We start from the raw sequence: 14,317 nt of genomic DNA, 5'->3' as shown, positions 1-14,317 counted from the left end.
CCCCATGACCCCACTCGAGTGGCCATAGGATTGCGCTGAACACGAGGCACAGTGCAAGCTGTGAGGAGGGGGCCGAGGGGGCGTGGCCGTGCCCAGGCCTGGGTGTGAAGCCAATGGCCATCAGCGGACGTCAGTAGAGTATGGCATGACGTCTGGCGGCGCAGGCTGAGCGTCGGAAGCCATTTTGGCTGCCACCTACCTGAAGCGATGTCTGCCTTTGGTCATGACAAGGCCTGGATGGAGGCCGGAGGCTTTGGCCTGGAGGCTGCCGAAAGAACCGAATACCAGTCTCTGTGCAGATCTAAACTCTTATTCCTGGGAGAGCCGAGCGGTGCGGGTCTGGGTTGGGTTTTGGGGACAGGGAGGTGTAATTGGTATGAAATGGGGTGGGGCATTCTCTGGGGAACCGAGTTCCTCCTTGTTGGGAAAGGTTGGAGTGGGAAGAGGGAGGGCTCATAGAAACATCGGCCGGGCGCGGTGGCTCAAGCCTGTAATCCCAGCACTTTGGGAGGCCGAGATGGGCGGATCACGAGGTCAGGAGATCGAGACCATCCTGGCTAACACAGTGAAACCCCGTCTCTACTAAAAAAAAAAAAATACAAAAACTAGCCGGGCGAGGTGGCAGGCGCCTGTAGTCCCAGCTGCTGGGGAGGCTGAGGCAGGAGAATGGCGTAAACCCAGGAGGCAGAGCTTGCAGTGAGCTGAGATCCGGCCACTGCACTCCAGCCTGGGCGACAGAACGAATACTCTGTCTCAAAAAAAAAAAAAAAAAAAGAAAGAAAGAAACATTGGGGGGAGAAAGGGCACCGAGGGCAACGATTGGCCTGCTTAACTCCCTCACAGTAGGGAAGACATCCGTCATCACCCGCTTCATGTACAACAGCTTCGGCTGCGCCTGCCAGGTAAGCCCATCACCAAGTCATATGATACATTTTTGCCGCTCTTCTTGGCGGACTCACCTGGAGATTCTCCTCCTCAAAGTTATGTATTATAAGCATTGGGAAGTGGAGCCAGGACAACTTCTTGAAGGGTCATTCTCCACTTTGGGTTCTAAGACTGCCTCATATTGGGAATAGAGGGAATGCTGGAGTGTCTCTCACTTTCTTTTGCAGGCAACTGTTGGAATTGACTTCTTGTCTAAGACCATGTACTTGGAGGACCAAATAGTGAGTGTTAACTCTCATACCACAAACCCTACACTTCAACCCCTTAGGCCTATTCATCACAGTTGGGTAGCACCATCAAAAAAACTGAAGCCTCTTCAAATTACCAAGCCCTATGATGTTTCTTGTTCTGTCTGCCTTCATCTAATCTCCAACTGTAACATAAACTCCAAGAGACCTTGAATCCTTAAATCTGCTGTGCTGTAGGGTCTTCCTGAATCAAAACAGTATATTGAAATTGGTTGGACCTGTCCTAGGACTATAGGCCACTTGGTTTGAGGCTATAGCAGCCACTTCTCAGGGATCCACTCTCCCCGACCTTTTGTATTCTGCCTTTATTAGGTCTGAGCTTTTTAAAAAGGCTAGTTTCTTTTCTACCTTTCCCCATCTTCTTCCTGAACATTTGTTTTATGCAGGTTCAGCTGCAGCTATGGGACACAGCTGGCCAGGAGCGCTTTCACAGCCTAATTCCTAGCTACATTCGTGATTCAACTATTGCAGTGGTTGTCTATGACATCACAAGTGGGTGTTATGCAATGTTTTATTTCAAAAGGGGATTATAAAGAGATTGATAGGGAGATTGATAAAATTAGCAGAGAGGAAGTGTTCTCTCCAAATCTCTCCTAAATGTTTCAACGCTCTGCAACATATTCTCTTGCAGACATCAGTTCTTTTAAGGAGACAGATAAGTGGGTAGAACATGTACGAGCAGAAAGAGGTGACGATGTTGTCATCATGTTGGTGGGTAACAAGATTGATTTGGATAACAAAAGGTAAAGTATAACTACAATTTCTTCTGGCATACCTAAAATTCAGTCTCTATGGGGAGGGTCAACTGTGTTCTATTTACTTGGGGAGGAGTTACCTTAGTCTCCTCTGCCCACTACCAGCACTGCAGGAGGGGAAGGACAGGGGGGCGTCCCATCAGGGCACAAGGATATGTGGGGGGTATAGGAGAGAGTCCCCACCCTGTAATCAGATGGGTCATAGGTTTAAGCCTTCTAGAGTTCCTGGCGCTAGGTAAGCATCATTACACCTCAGAAGAATCTATCCATATCCAATAACTCTGGCCCTTTTCATCATTTCTGATTCGTCCAGACAAGTCACTGCCGAAGAGGGTGAAGAAAAATCCAGAAACCTCAATGTGATGTTTATCGAGACCAGTGCCAAAACCGGTTACAACGTGAAAAAGGTAATACTTGTTTCTTTCTATAATACTTTAACTGCACTCTGTCTGTAGCTACCACCACTGTTTACTCTTTTGGATAACCTTGGCTTATCTTTTGTGGGGTGGGGGTCAAGATTCATCTCCCCATCATGTATCTCAAAGGCCCTGAATTATTCCAGCCTCTGAACCTGACCTTTTTTTTTCCTTTTTTTTTTTGGTCACCATTCACACACGCACAGCTGTTCCGGCATGTGGTTTCTGCCCTTCTTTCCACAAGGACTTTACCTCCACCGAAAGAGGGGAGTATCCTTTTTCCTAGCTTTGCTGGGGTAGGGAGTATACAAGTAGAGAAGGTAAGTTTCCTTTGCTGAGCTGATGCCTGAGTGGTACTTAAGGGAAAAACAGGACTAACTTTAGCCCAAAGTAGTTCGTTGGTTTGCCTTTAGGTGAGAGGGATTGTAAGATCAGAATTCCTCTTCTACATCTCCTAGAAGCTGACCCTGGGTGTTGAGATTTGACTCCAGTCACCTCACTGTATTAGCTTCCTTAACACACACTTCAGCAGTTGAAATCGAACTGGAATCCTTCGAGGAGTCAGGCAACAGAAGCTATTGTTCCCGTTGACAGCTTAGGCTTTCTCTGCCTCATTTGATGGATTTCTTACATTTGGGGTTGCCATGCCAGTTCTCCTCCCCACCTCGTTTTATGATACATGGTCACTTACTCTCTTCCAATTCCTAGGCTTGGGGTAAAAACAGAACCCCTGAAAGTGCTATCATTTTTTCCCGACTGCATCTCACAGCTACTGGGTGGAAGCTTCTTGCAGCACCTGGGAATTCTACCTTACCTTCTCTGATGGCTAAAAGACATCTGTAGAGAATACAGTTCTATAGCAGCTGACATACTTCAAAGGCCAATACAATTCATTCTCCACTGTTTGTTGTTGTTTACGTACACCCTCAATAAATGGTTCTTTAACCTAAGGCTGTTACTGCTTGTGCTTTCTCCACACTATACCTATATTTCCACAATGCAATTATCTCACGTTGGTGCCCTAACATAGAACCAATCCAAGTATCTCAAGTGAGAACCAATTTAGGGCAGGAGGGTTTTTGCCTCTTAGGCCCATGGCACCTGGCTGGGACTTTTTACCATGTTTTTCATACTTCTTAGATACATTTTTTAAGACCTGTTAACCACAGGGAGAGCCTTGGACCTCAACATTCAGCCAAGTCACCCAACATGCCTTTATGGAAGTAACCAAGCTACTATTTTCTTTCTTTCGTGGCCAATGCGGGGCAGGGGGTCAGCAAATAGGAGCATAGAACAGGATTTCCCAGGAAGCATAGAGACAGCTACATTAATCCTACCTCCAGCTCTGCTCTCAAGGGATGTTGCCACCTAACAATAGCACTGAGGCTCTAGAAGAGGTATGTCAGTAGAGCTAGGGTGGGATATATAGGAAGAACCAGACCTTCCCCATAGAGTATAGTACTACTGTTTAGAACCATGTTTCCTACATTTGAAGACTTATTTACTTATTTCCTTTGCGTCTTTAAAAATCCAGATTTCCAGATTCCACCTCAGACTAACAGAATCATTGTCCAGTAGACGGGTCTATAAATATATATTTAAGTTCCCCAGGATTCTTTCAAGGCAAATTTTGGGACTTCATCATAGGGGTACATCACCCCACGCCACACTAGAAAACTTTTTTTTTTTTTTTCCCTCTGAGACAGTCACTCTGTCAGCCAGGCTGGAGTGCAGTGGCACCATCTTGGCTCACTGCAACCTCCACCTCCAGGGTTCAAACAATCCTCCTGCCTCAGCCTCCCGAGTAGCTCGGATTACAGGCAGTGTGCTACCACGCCCATCTAATTTTTGTATTTTTAGTAGAGATGGGGTTGCACCTTGTTGGCCAGGCTGGTCTCGAACTCCTGGCCTCAAGCTATCCGCCCACCTTGGCCTCCCAAAGTGGTGGGATTACAGGCATAAGCCACCACACCCAGCCTCACACTAGAAAACTTTCAATTCCAAATCGGTATTTTGAACATGTCAGTGGCGATGGCATAGGCGTGACCAGGAATCCTGTAATGGTGGATTGGTAACTAAAGATCTAGGAACATGGCAGAATGTTATTTGGGGCTGGGGTGAAGAAAAGGGAGAAGTCAGCAGTTAGTACTACTCAACTTACAAGTTGGAAACTGTGAACCAATTTCTTACTGCTGCCTCAGAAAAGAAATGCATCTAAGCCCCTTCCTTAGTTTATGTTCCAGATCAAAGAATATGAGAAAGAAGAGAGAATTATATTAATACTGTCCCCTGCAGAGAAATGTTCAAAGCTAGGGGAACAGGCAGTTTCTTTCAGTGCCCCTCACTCTATGCCATTCCTTAGTTATACTGTGGTTAATGTTCCTCGGCCTCCCTAATGTTCTGGTCAGACATCATAGGTAGCTGCGAGGTAGGTATAGTGTTGCTCTGTTCCTTCCAGTGGCTCCTCTCTTTGGAAGAGCTTTTTCTTCCCTCAATAGCATTTTACATCCAATTGGTAACATTCAAAAGCCACACCAATATTTCTTCAGCATTGTGTTTTACTTTTTGGGGGAGAGGCTAGGAGGAGGAAGGGGTGAAAACAGGGTCTCTTTGGAGTCTGAAAAGTGTATGAATCCTCTGGTAGTACAAGGATGGGATAAGATGGTCAGGGAAGTCAGATGGAAAATCCCCAAGATTCTTTTTGCTACTGATTTCTATAATTAAAATATGACATATGTAAGGGACTAGTACATGGTATTCAATAAATGTCAGCTGTCTTTCCTAACTAGGTTCCTCACAGGCTAGGTTATGCCTAGATATCATCCTCCTTTCAGGGAATGAAGCTCACCTAGAAAACTAGGGAACTAAAAGTGCAATACAGTTTGGGTAATTCAGTTGGTTAGCTGTCTCCCCATCCTCCCAACTCACTATTCCAGGGAGGGGCTGAAAATAGAAGTGGCTCTCCTGAAGTCTAGTTAGCATGTCATGGCAGAGTCCACATGAAGGGCTGTGGGCTGCAACTTTCTAGTGCACAGTCCTCTCTTTTTGGCGATGGTAATCTGAAGGAAAGAAGAAGAAAAGGAGGAACAGAGCAGGTTATCTTCACACCTGAGCTCCCGATTCCCTATCCCCAACTTGTAGGGCCTCTAGCTATCAGTATTTAAAGAGTTCTTACTTACGGCCCTGTCAGGAAAGTGAAAAAAGTGGCACTTACTATAGGGAAAGAAGCGGACACGCATGCTGATTTCACGAGCTGTCTTCAGGATCTCAACAGCCTGGAAGGAACACAGTAGCTTGTACAAATGAAGAGATATGACCCAAGACAGAATCATAACATGGGGAAAGGGATTTGCCACTCCAACCTCTGTATCACTAATAGCTGCTTCCCTCTGGTACTTTCCCCAGGAGAGGTGCTTACTTTCTCTATTTTTTTTTTTTTTTTTTTTTGAGACAGGGTCTTGCTGTGTTGCCTGGGCTGGTCTTAAATTCCTGGGCTCACGTGATCCTCCCGCCTCAGCCTCCTAAATAGCTGGGATTACAGGCATGTACCACAGCGCCCAGCAAAATGCTTTCTTATTAAGTTACAGATTGGGCTACTCCTGTCCAATATGTCCTATTTGAGATGGCTTCTTGCAGCACCACAGCCCAAGTACTGTGCTCACCTTGCTGTGCTCAATATCTTGGAAATCCACATCATTCACAGCTAGAACTTGGTCCCCTTCCTGAAGTCCTGCTCTATGTGCATCAGAGTCAGGAATTACCTGTTGGTAAAAAGAGAATACATGTGATTGGGATGCGATAATTGCAGAAGACTGTCAGTGAAATTCGGTGCTATTCACATGTAAGGTGCTATTGTTTTTCTGTGATAATCTATGCAGACAGATGGCCTGCCAAATGAAAAGTTTAAAGTGGGAAAGGGGGTGTCTCCATTATACCCCTTCTATGAATCCACTGAGTCATCCTCTCAGCCTTTGGGACATTAGGGTTCTGCAATCTGTTAATTTAACAAAGGGAGGTAACTATCCATATTGTCTACTGGGCATAAATACCTTGGAGATGAAGATGCCTAGCTGGGAGGCCTTTCCTCCTCGGATGTTAAATCCCAACTATAAGACAAGAGCACAGAATGGGGGCTCAATAGAGACCACAAACACAAGAACAACTAGTAGCATCATCGTGCAATAGCTCAGCTTGTGTGTCCCTGAGAGGAAAGTCAGAAGTTGCAGAAGTGTTATCTCAGCTTTTCTGTCCACAAGAAGGAAAGTTTCCTCACATCTGCACCTGCTTTCCAATCCATCCCCCCAACACTGCCAACTTCTGGTATGGATGAATCTAGCCTGGAATAAGGTTTCATAAGTTCACCTGAGCTCCAGGAGGCTTCTTCAGTGTGATGGTTCGGGGCAGAAACTGGGTCAACTCATTGTTGTAGTCTGGGTGGTGCACCCTCTGCAAGACACAGCAACCCCAGAAATTTTACCAGTCTTACTTCATACCTACCTTCATTTGGATCACTAATGAATCACCCTGAAGTCAGGAAAAGGAAAGGTCATAGACTTAATTTAAGTAGAACAGATAACACTGACTAAATGAGTAGATGGACAGCATTGGGACAGCCCAGTAGCTCCCCATGTCTTCACTTTTTTTTTTTTTTTTTTTTGAGATGGAGTTTTGCTCTTGTTGCCCAGGCTGGAGTGCAATGGCTTGATCTCGGCTCACCGCAACCTCCGCCTCCCAGATTCAAGCGATTCTCCTGCCTCAGCCTCCCTAGTAGCTGGGATTACAAGCATGTGCCACCACGCCCGACTAATTTTGTATTTTTAGTAGAGACGAAGTTTCTCCATGTTCGTCAGGCTGGTCTCGAACTCCCAGCCTCATGTGATCTGCCTGCCTCGGCCTCCCAAAGTGCTGGGATTACAGACATGAGCTACCGCGCCTGGCCTTCGCCTCTTAACAGTATGGAAAGGAAGGCTCCAAATTTCCAGAATTAACTGGTGTGAATAGACCCCAGCAGGAGGCTTCCACAAAGAAGTTCCCAATGGGTCCTGTTGCTCAGAATCCAGCTTCTGGGTCTTCTGGCTACAAGTGCTAAGATGCACTCTCCATGTCGCCTTCTAACCCTGCCATCCTACCTTTCATGCATCATCTCATGCCCAGGGGGAAAAAAATCTCCTACTCAGGAATACAGATGGTTCCCACCTCATGAGGAGGAATCCATGCTGGAGGATTCTCATAGGCAGGCAAGAAAACCACCGGGTAGTCATCATAAGGAATCCGGCTGTCCATCTCGGGCAAGGCCCTGGAAGAGTGAATCAGAACAGACAAAAAGTGGTTCAAAAGGGAGAGCAGCCCAGCAAGTTTCAGAAAGCAGCTCCAACCCATTCCAAGGCAGTCAGTCTACGGGCACAGCCCACATCTAGGTGTTAAGGTTGGAGGAGAGCAGGAAGGAAGAAGAAAACTCTTAACTTAGCTAAACATCTTCTGGATGCCAAGCAACCTGCCAGGTACTCTAGAAAGAGGACCTCATTTTTCACAACAATCCTGCAAAACAGATGTTACCGTCTTAAACCTGGAGAAGAGGAAATCAGGGTCGAGTCTAAAAAGATCTACTTTCGAAGCCCAAGCGAGTGTTAACTATCCGCAGGGACTCGGGGCAAGGCACCGCCCCACATTTCCTAGATGCGATTAGTAACGGTAGGGTCCCCAGATCGACCCCTCCTTCACCTGACCAGCCACCTCCCACGTCCCCACCCCACATTCTGCCTGAGTCCCGCGCTCTCGGCCGCGTAAACGCCGCACCACCTCACCAGTGGGCAGTCCACAGCGACCTCAAACTCCGCTCACCGCCAATTCAGTCTGGGAACCGGAAGCGGATGCTCCGCAGGGTGGAAAAGAGGCCGGGCCAGGGTGCAACAAACTGACCCTCCCCTTCCCACCGCGCCGGCCTGCGCGCGCCGACGTGCGCGCTCCGCCCCCGGCAGTCCGCACTGCAATTGGTTGGCGTCTCCGGAACGGATTTGAAACTTGGCGGTTAAAGCTCCGTCTGGGACAGGGCGGCTGGAGACCCGTGGAGAACGGGGAAGGGACATTTAGTTTGGTGAGTTACGGGGGCACACCTTAGCTCAGAACCTGTTTCTTCCCGGTACCCTAGGGCTTTGGTTCTTTGTCGCTGTCCCCGTTGGAGTTTTTTCTTTGCCTTTCAGACGCGCGTGCACTCTCTTTAGAGTGCAGGGCTGACGGACGGTCCAGCCCTGGCCAAGTCCTGGAGAGTGAATCTCCCAAGGCAGTGTTCCCACTGAGAAGGGTCGGAACCGAGGAGGACGCCCTCCCACCCCTGCTGACCTGCTAACATTCATCAGCGAGCCTTCTTTTTCCCCCTCGCAGAGACGGTGCTGAGATAGGATCATGAAGGAAGAGGTGAAGGGAATTCCTGTAAGAGTGGCGCTGCGTTGTCGCCCTCTGGTCCCCAAAGAGATTAGCGAAGGCTGCCAGATGTGCCTTTCCTTCGTGCCTGGGGAGCCTCAGGTGCGTAGTAGAGTCCAGAGCCTGTGTCTGAACAGCTGGGGCCAAATGGTAACGAGGGGTGTGGTCTTGCCTTTCATTTCTTCCCTTACGCCTTGTCCCTTGCCTTCTCTAGGTGGTGGTTGGTACAGATAAATCCTTCACCTACGATTTTGTGTTTGATCCCTCTACTGAACAGGAAGAAGTCTTCAATACAGCAGTGGCGCCACTCATAAAAGGTGTATTTAAAGGTGAGGCGATTTGATTCCTCCATCATAGCATATATATTCCTTGAGCATATACGATGTGCCAAGCACTGTGCTTGGGCGCTGCGAATACAGGAACGGATGAATCATGATACGTGCCTTCAAAAAGCCCTTAGTCTAATAACATTTGTGAAAGTCTCTCTACCCTTGAAGCTAGTTTTATTCTGTATTTGCTCTATGTGGTTCTGTTCATCTTTGACTTGTATATGTTTGTGTTTATCCTGGAACTTCATTAGATTATAAACTCTGTGGTGGTTGCTGAAGGTGATAAGCGTGCCAGCCTACTTGAGGCTCAGGCACTGCAAAGCTTGTTGAGGGATTCAGGTGACAAACAATATAGCTTCGAGGCCCTGAAGGAATTCAAAGTCCAGGGAATAGGAATGGAGGTAGATGATTACATAAATCATTTTGAATATATAAAAATTTTTAAATTTTTTGTACTTACCTTTTAGAAGAAAAATTTTTCAAGTTAAAAATATACAACAGAGTGAGTCCTATAGAAGTAGCACTGCTCTCATACAAAGTGGTATGAAAAACAAAAGGATGACTCTAACTCTGCTTGGGGAATTTGCGGTGAATTTCACAGAGTGGGAAAACTTTGAGATAGGTCTTGAATAATGAGTATAATTCTTTTAGCTGGAAAAGGGGAGTTCCTAAAGCCTCTGAATACTATGACCAGTTAATAATCTTTATTGCGGAAGCTAAGTCTTTAATGCTGTTGAAGACCATAGCAGGGTTCTAAAGAAGGGAGCAGTGCCTGAGAGATGTCTAATTATTATTCTAATACAGTGGTTATTCAAGATTCAAAACAGAGGTTCATATAAAAGAAGTAGAATCATGGCATGCTAGTGCCTTAAAGTTGAAAGAGACATTTGTATATCATCTAGTTTGTTTTTCATCCAAAGAAAAATGCATTCTGACAATATCTGTTAGGTGAACTGCCAGTGTCTAAAATTTTTTGACAGGGAACTCACTGACTCACAGGTAGTCCAGTTGAGATTTGGGTTTTGGACTAGTCTAATTATGTTATAAAGATCTTTATATTGAGGTGAAATTTGCTTCCTGATAAGTTCTACCCGGTGATGTTAGTTCATCCCTTTAGAAGCCTTCTTCCAGGCAACAGCTATTCACATATTTTTTCACGTTTTTTTGTTTAATGATTGGCTCAGGGAACATTGAAATTTTTGTTTCAAAATTTTAAGATATTAATGCAATAATTTCAAACGTATGGAATGTTGCAAGAACAGCATAAAAAACATTTTTTCCCTGAACCATTTGAGATGAGTTGTTGGCCTGATACCCCCCATACTTTAGTATATATTTCCTACAAAAAAAGGACTTTCTTCTAAGTTACCACAATACAGCCATCAAAACAATAAAATTTGCACTGCTACATTACTACCATCTATTCCTGAAACCCCATTGAAGTTTCACCAATTGTCCCAGTAAATATTTTATGGCAAAAAGATCTAGTTCAAAATCACATGTTTTATTTAGTTTTGCTGCCTGTTTAGTCTCCATTCTAAAACAGTTCTTTAGTCTTTTTTTTGACTTTTATGATTTTGACATTCTTTAGTCTTTTTTTGACTTTTATGATTTTGACACTTTGAAGATTACAGGCCAATTATTTTGTAAACCGTTTTTCAATATTGTTTTGTCTGGTGTTTACTTATGATTAGATTCAAGTTGTGTATCTTTTAGCAGGAATATCACAGAAGTGGTGCTGTTTTCTTCTCACTGAAGCCTATTGGGCAGCACATGATTTTGATTTATTCTATTACTACTGATGTTCATTTTGATCATTTGATTAAGGTGTTAATCTGCTGGGCTTCTCCGCTATAAAGTTAATCTTTTTCCTTTTTAGATACAGTATTTGGAAGACCGTTAAATGTTTCTATCTAATTCTCTTCTCTTTAATTATCCCCGCCTTTCCTTTAGCCATTCCTGAAACAATATGGTTTTCAGACCCTTCACTGTCTGGTCAGATTCCTCAGGCTATCCCTCCACAGCTTAGTAAGAGCACCACAGTTCTACTTTTATATTCTTAACTTGGGAAACTGATAGAATTAAATTATGTTCTTTAAAGGCAACATAAAGTAGAAAGTGATTCCAATATACATGTGTTTGCTTAACATTGCCCTTGGTTGCAAAAACAAAGCCAATATTTTTTATAGTCAGCTCAACAGCACCCTCTTGTACTCTGAACTCCTGGTACCACAGAGCCCTGAATATTTTGTAAAAACTGCTAAAACCTCGTTTCCCAAGTTATTGCTATCTACATATATCTGTGGTATTGCAGAAAATTATGAAATGTTATTCTCTTGCCCCATAGTCATGCCAGCTACTACCAGCAATCTATTACAGTGAAAATCTCAATTTAGCATCTTCTTATGATCTTTCATTTAGACCAACAAGTTCTTTCAAAACTTCAAAGTTTTCATTTAGATTAAAACATTGTTTCAACGTTTAAAGGGTTTTTTCCTTCAGACTGCAAAATTATCTTGGTAAATAGCAGATAACAGCTTTGACAAAAATATGATGATCATTTAACAGAGAAAGCTTGCTTTGTGTTCCTTGACAACATGTCTGCCACACTAATAAGCGACAGACTTTCCTAAGGTCATTATTTTTTTCACCTTGAAGTAAATTTGGATTTGTAGTTCCTTTTAGGTGCCATGCTTATAGTTTTAGAAGCTACTACCGTACAATTAAGTAGCAAGTTATAATCATGCATCAGTTAATGACAGGGATACCTTCTGAGAAGTGCATTATTAGGCGGTTTTGTCATTGTATGAACGTCGTAGAGTGCATGTATACAAACCTAGATAGTATAGCCTCCTATACACCTGAGCCTACTGCTCCTAGGCTACAAACCTGCAAAGCATGTTACTGCACTGAATACTGTAGGCACTTGTAACACCGTGGAAAATATTTGTGATCTAAACATAGAAAAGGTGAAGTAAAAATACAATATGAAAGGTAAAAGCTGGTACACCTGTATAGGACACTTACCGTGAATGGAGCTTGCAGGACTGGAAGTTGCTCTGAGTGTGTCAGTGATGAGTGGTGAGTGAATGTAAGGGCCTAAGACGTTATTGTATACTACTGTGGGCTTTATAAACACTGGATACTTAGGTTACACTAAATTTATTAAACATTTTTTCTCTCTTCAATAATAACCTTAGCTGCTTATAACTTTCTTACTTTATAAACTTTAATTTTTTTAATCTTTTTGACTTATTTGTAATAATGCTTAGCTTTAAACACGAATACATTGCACAGCTGAATAAACATTTTCACTCTTTACATCTTTATTCTGTATGCTTTTTTCTTTCTTTCTTTTTTTTTTTTTGAGACGGAGTTTCGCTCTATCGCCCAGGCTGGAGTGCAGTGGCCAGATCTCAGCTCACTACAAGCTCTGCCTCCCGGGTTCACGCCATTCTCCTGCCTCAGCCTCCCAAGTAGCTGGGACTACAGGCGCCCGCCACCTTGCCCGGCTAGTTTTTTTTTTGTACTTTTTAGTAGAGACGGGGTTTCACCATATTAACCAGGATGGTCTCGATCTCCTGACCTCGTGATCCGCCCATCTCGGCCTCCCAAAGTGCTGGGATTACAGGCTTGAGCCACCGCGCCCGGCCTCTTTTTTCTTTTTTTAAAAAAAATATATGTTTTTACTTTTTAAACTTTTTGTTTAAGACCCAAACATGCACATTAGCCTAGGCCCACCCAGGGCCAGGATCTTCAATATCACTGTCTTCCACCTCCACGTCTTGTCCTACTGGAAAGTCTTCAGGGACACTAACATCCATAGAGCTGTCATTTCCTATGACAACAATATCTTCTTCTGGAATACCTCCTGAAGGACCTGCCTGAGGCTGTTTTACAGTTAACTTTCTTTATCATAAGTAGGAGTATACTCTTAAAATGATAAAAAGTATGGTATAGTATACTAAACACATAAACTAGTAACAATCATTTATTATTATAAAGCATTACATACTGTACATAGTTATATGTGCTATACTTTTATATGACCTGCAGTGAAGTAGGTTTCTTTACCCCACCATCAACACAAACATGTAACATGTTGCACTGCAGTGTTATAATGGCTAAGTCAAGAAGTAACAGGAATTTTTCACCATCGTAAATACATTCCACGTGATTGAAATGCTATTATATGGCACACGACTGTAACATTTGAAGTTAAAGTGAGAATAACCTATCTATTGTCTAATTGTTTCTTTATAAAATCTTGCTGCAGTTGTTTATCTTCCTCTAGCTTCAATCTAAACTTTGAATTTATGGGATAAAACGAAAATGCCCACCGGGCATGGTCGCTCAAACCTGTAATCTCAGTACTATGGGAGGCTGAGGCGGGTGGATCACCTGAGGTCAGGAGTTCGAGACCAGCCTGGCCAACATGGCGAAACTTGTCTCTACCAAAAAATACAAAAAAATTAGCTGGGCGTAGTGGCGCGTGCCTGTAGTCCTAACTCTCCTGGAGGCTCAGGTGGGAGGATCACTTGGGCCTGGGAGGCGGAGCTGTGATTGCACACACTGCGCTCCAGGCTGGGTGACAGAGTGAGACCTTGTCTCAAAAAAATGGGGAGAGGGAGTGCTGAGTAACTAGTAATTTGGATTATCTGACAAGAGAAAATATAAAAACTAATCTACAAAATAAACATTTTTACCAGAACTAAGCCCAAACAGAAATATACTTTTTATTGAAACTGAATCTCCCTCGGTGGCCCAGGCTGAAGTGCAGTGGCGTGATCTCGGTTCACTGTAACCTCCGCCTCCTGGGTTCAAGCAATTCTCCTGCCTCAGCCTCCCCAGTAGCTGGGACCACAGGCACCACCATTACACCCAGCTAATTTTTGTGTTTTTAGTACAGACAGGGTTTTGCCATGTTGGCCAGGCTGGTTTCAAACTCTGACCTCAAGTGATCTGCCCACCTTGGCCACGCAGAGTGCTGGGATTAAAGACGTGAGCCACCACGCCTGGCCAATAAACTCAAACAGAAACATACTTTATGGGTCTTTCTGCAGACAGTACTGATAACATAAGTGATAACGAAAAAGCCTCTGTTCAATAGTGCCTTCTATTTAATAATTTAAAAAATACAAATGGGGGAAAAGAAAACACAAAATATTTACCATCCTTTGGCTTGGTGCAGTGGCTCACACCTG

At 44.1% G+C, this 14,317-nt stretch overlaps 3 protein-coding genes across 7 annotated transcripts in view; 2 read left to right on the top strand and 1 right to left on the bottom strand.

The window, feature by feature from the left end:
- The first annotated feature begins 207 nt into the window (after positions 1 to 207).
- RAB41 (RAB41, member RAS oncogene family) lies at positions 208 to 3,314 on the top strand. Its single transcript, XM_021933121.2, has 8 exons — positions 208 to 331; positions 847 to 902; positions 1,113 to 1,166; positions 1,580 to 1,685; positions 1,825 to 1,936; positions 2,262 to 2,355; positions 2,571 to 2,634; positions 2,894 to 3,314. The coding sequence occupies exons 1-8, from the start codon at positions 208 to 210 to the stop codon at positions 2,953 to 2,955; spliced, it is 672 nt and encodes a 223-aa protein (XP_021788813.2). The 3' UTR covers positions 2,956 to 3,314.
- A 1,590-nt stretch (positions 3,315 to 4,904) lies between these two features.
- On the bottom strand, positions 4,905 to 8,326 carry PDZD11 (PDZ domain containing 11). Of its 5 annotated transcripts, XM_017954216.3 has the most exons (8): positions 8,169 to 8,294; positions 7,828 to 7,902; positions 7,561 to 7,660; positions 6,727 to 6,810; positions 6,414 to 6,470; positions 6,027 to 6,125; positions 5,579 to 5,639; positions 4,905 to 5,423 (listed from the first exon to the last, which is right to left on the bottom strand). In XM_017954216.3, exons 3-8 carry the CDS (start codon positions 7,645 to 7,647, stop codon positions 5,389 to 5,391), a joined length of 423 nt encoding a protein of 140 aa, XP_017809705.2. In that variant the 5' UTR covers positions 7,648 to 7,660; positions 7,828 to 7,902; positions 8,169 to 8,294; the 3' UTR covers positions 4,905 to 5,388. The 5 variants fall into 5 exon arrangements, with proteins under 5 accessions (XP_017809705.2, XP_003917887.2, XP_017809704.2 ...); XM_003917838.4 differs by lacking the exon at positions 7,828 to 7,902 and having other exon boundaries at positions 8,169 to 8,326; XM_017954215.3 differs by having other exon boundaries at positions 7,561 to 7,902.
- Positions 8,327 to 8,357: 31 nt separating this feature from the next.
- Positions 8,358 to 14,317, top strand: part of KIF4A (kinesin family member 4A) — a 130,012-nt gene continuing 124,052 nt past the window's right edge. Inside the window, exons 1-3 of the mRNA XM_021932678.2 lie at positions 8,358 to 8,458; positions 8,746 to 8,886; positions 8,999 to 9,113. Coding sequence (XP_021788370.1) covers positions 8,767 to 8,886; positions 8,999 to 9,113 — 235 coding nt within the window. The 5' untranslated portion in view covers positions 8,358 to 8,458; positions 8,746 to 8,766. The remainder of the gene's footprint in view (positions 8,459 to 8,745; positions 8,887 to 8,998; positions 9,114 to 14,317) is intronic.

The sequence above is a fragment of the Papio anubis genome, chromosome X (assembly GCF_008728515.1).
Source record: "Papio anubis isolate 15944 chromosome X, Panubis1.0, whole genome shotgun sequence".
NCBI lineage: Eukaryota > Metazoa > Chordata > Mammalia > Primates > Cercopithecidae > Papio > Papio anubis.
This window is presented reverse-complemented; position numbering and strand designations above follow the sequence as displayed.

Bases quoted from the DNA above. Each gene is read 5' to 3' on its own strand.
- RAB41 (XM_021933121.2), top strand. From the start codon at position 208: ATGTCTGCCTTTGGTCATGACAAGGCCTGGATGGAGGCCGGAGGCTTT. The intron at 1,686-1,824 runs GTGGGTGTTATG...ATTCTCTTGCAG, and splicing joins GGTTGTCTATGACATCACAA to ACATCAGTTCTTTTAAGGAG. The intron at 2,356-2,570 runs GTAATACTTGTT...ACACACGCACAG, and splicing joins CCGGTTACAACGTGAAAAAG to CTGTTCCGGCATGTGGTTTC.
- PDZD11 (XM_017954215.3), bottom strand. From the start codon at position 7,743: ATGGGTTGGAGCTGCTTTCTGAAACTTGCTGGGCTGCTCTCCCTTTTG. The intron at 5,640-6,026 runs GTGAGCACAGTA...TGTTCCTTCCAG, and splicing joins AAGATATTGAGCACAGCAAG to GCTGTTGAGATCCTGAAGAC. The intron at 5,424-5,578 runs GTAAGTGCCACT...TCTTTCCTTCAG, and splicing joins TGTCCGCTTCTTTCCCTATA to ATTACCATCGCCAAAAAGAG.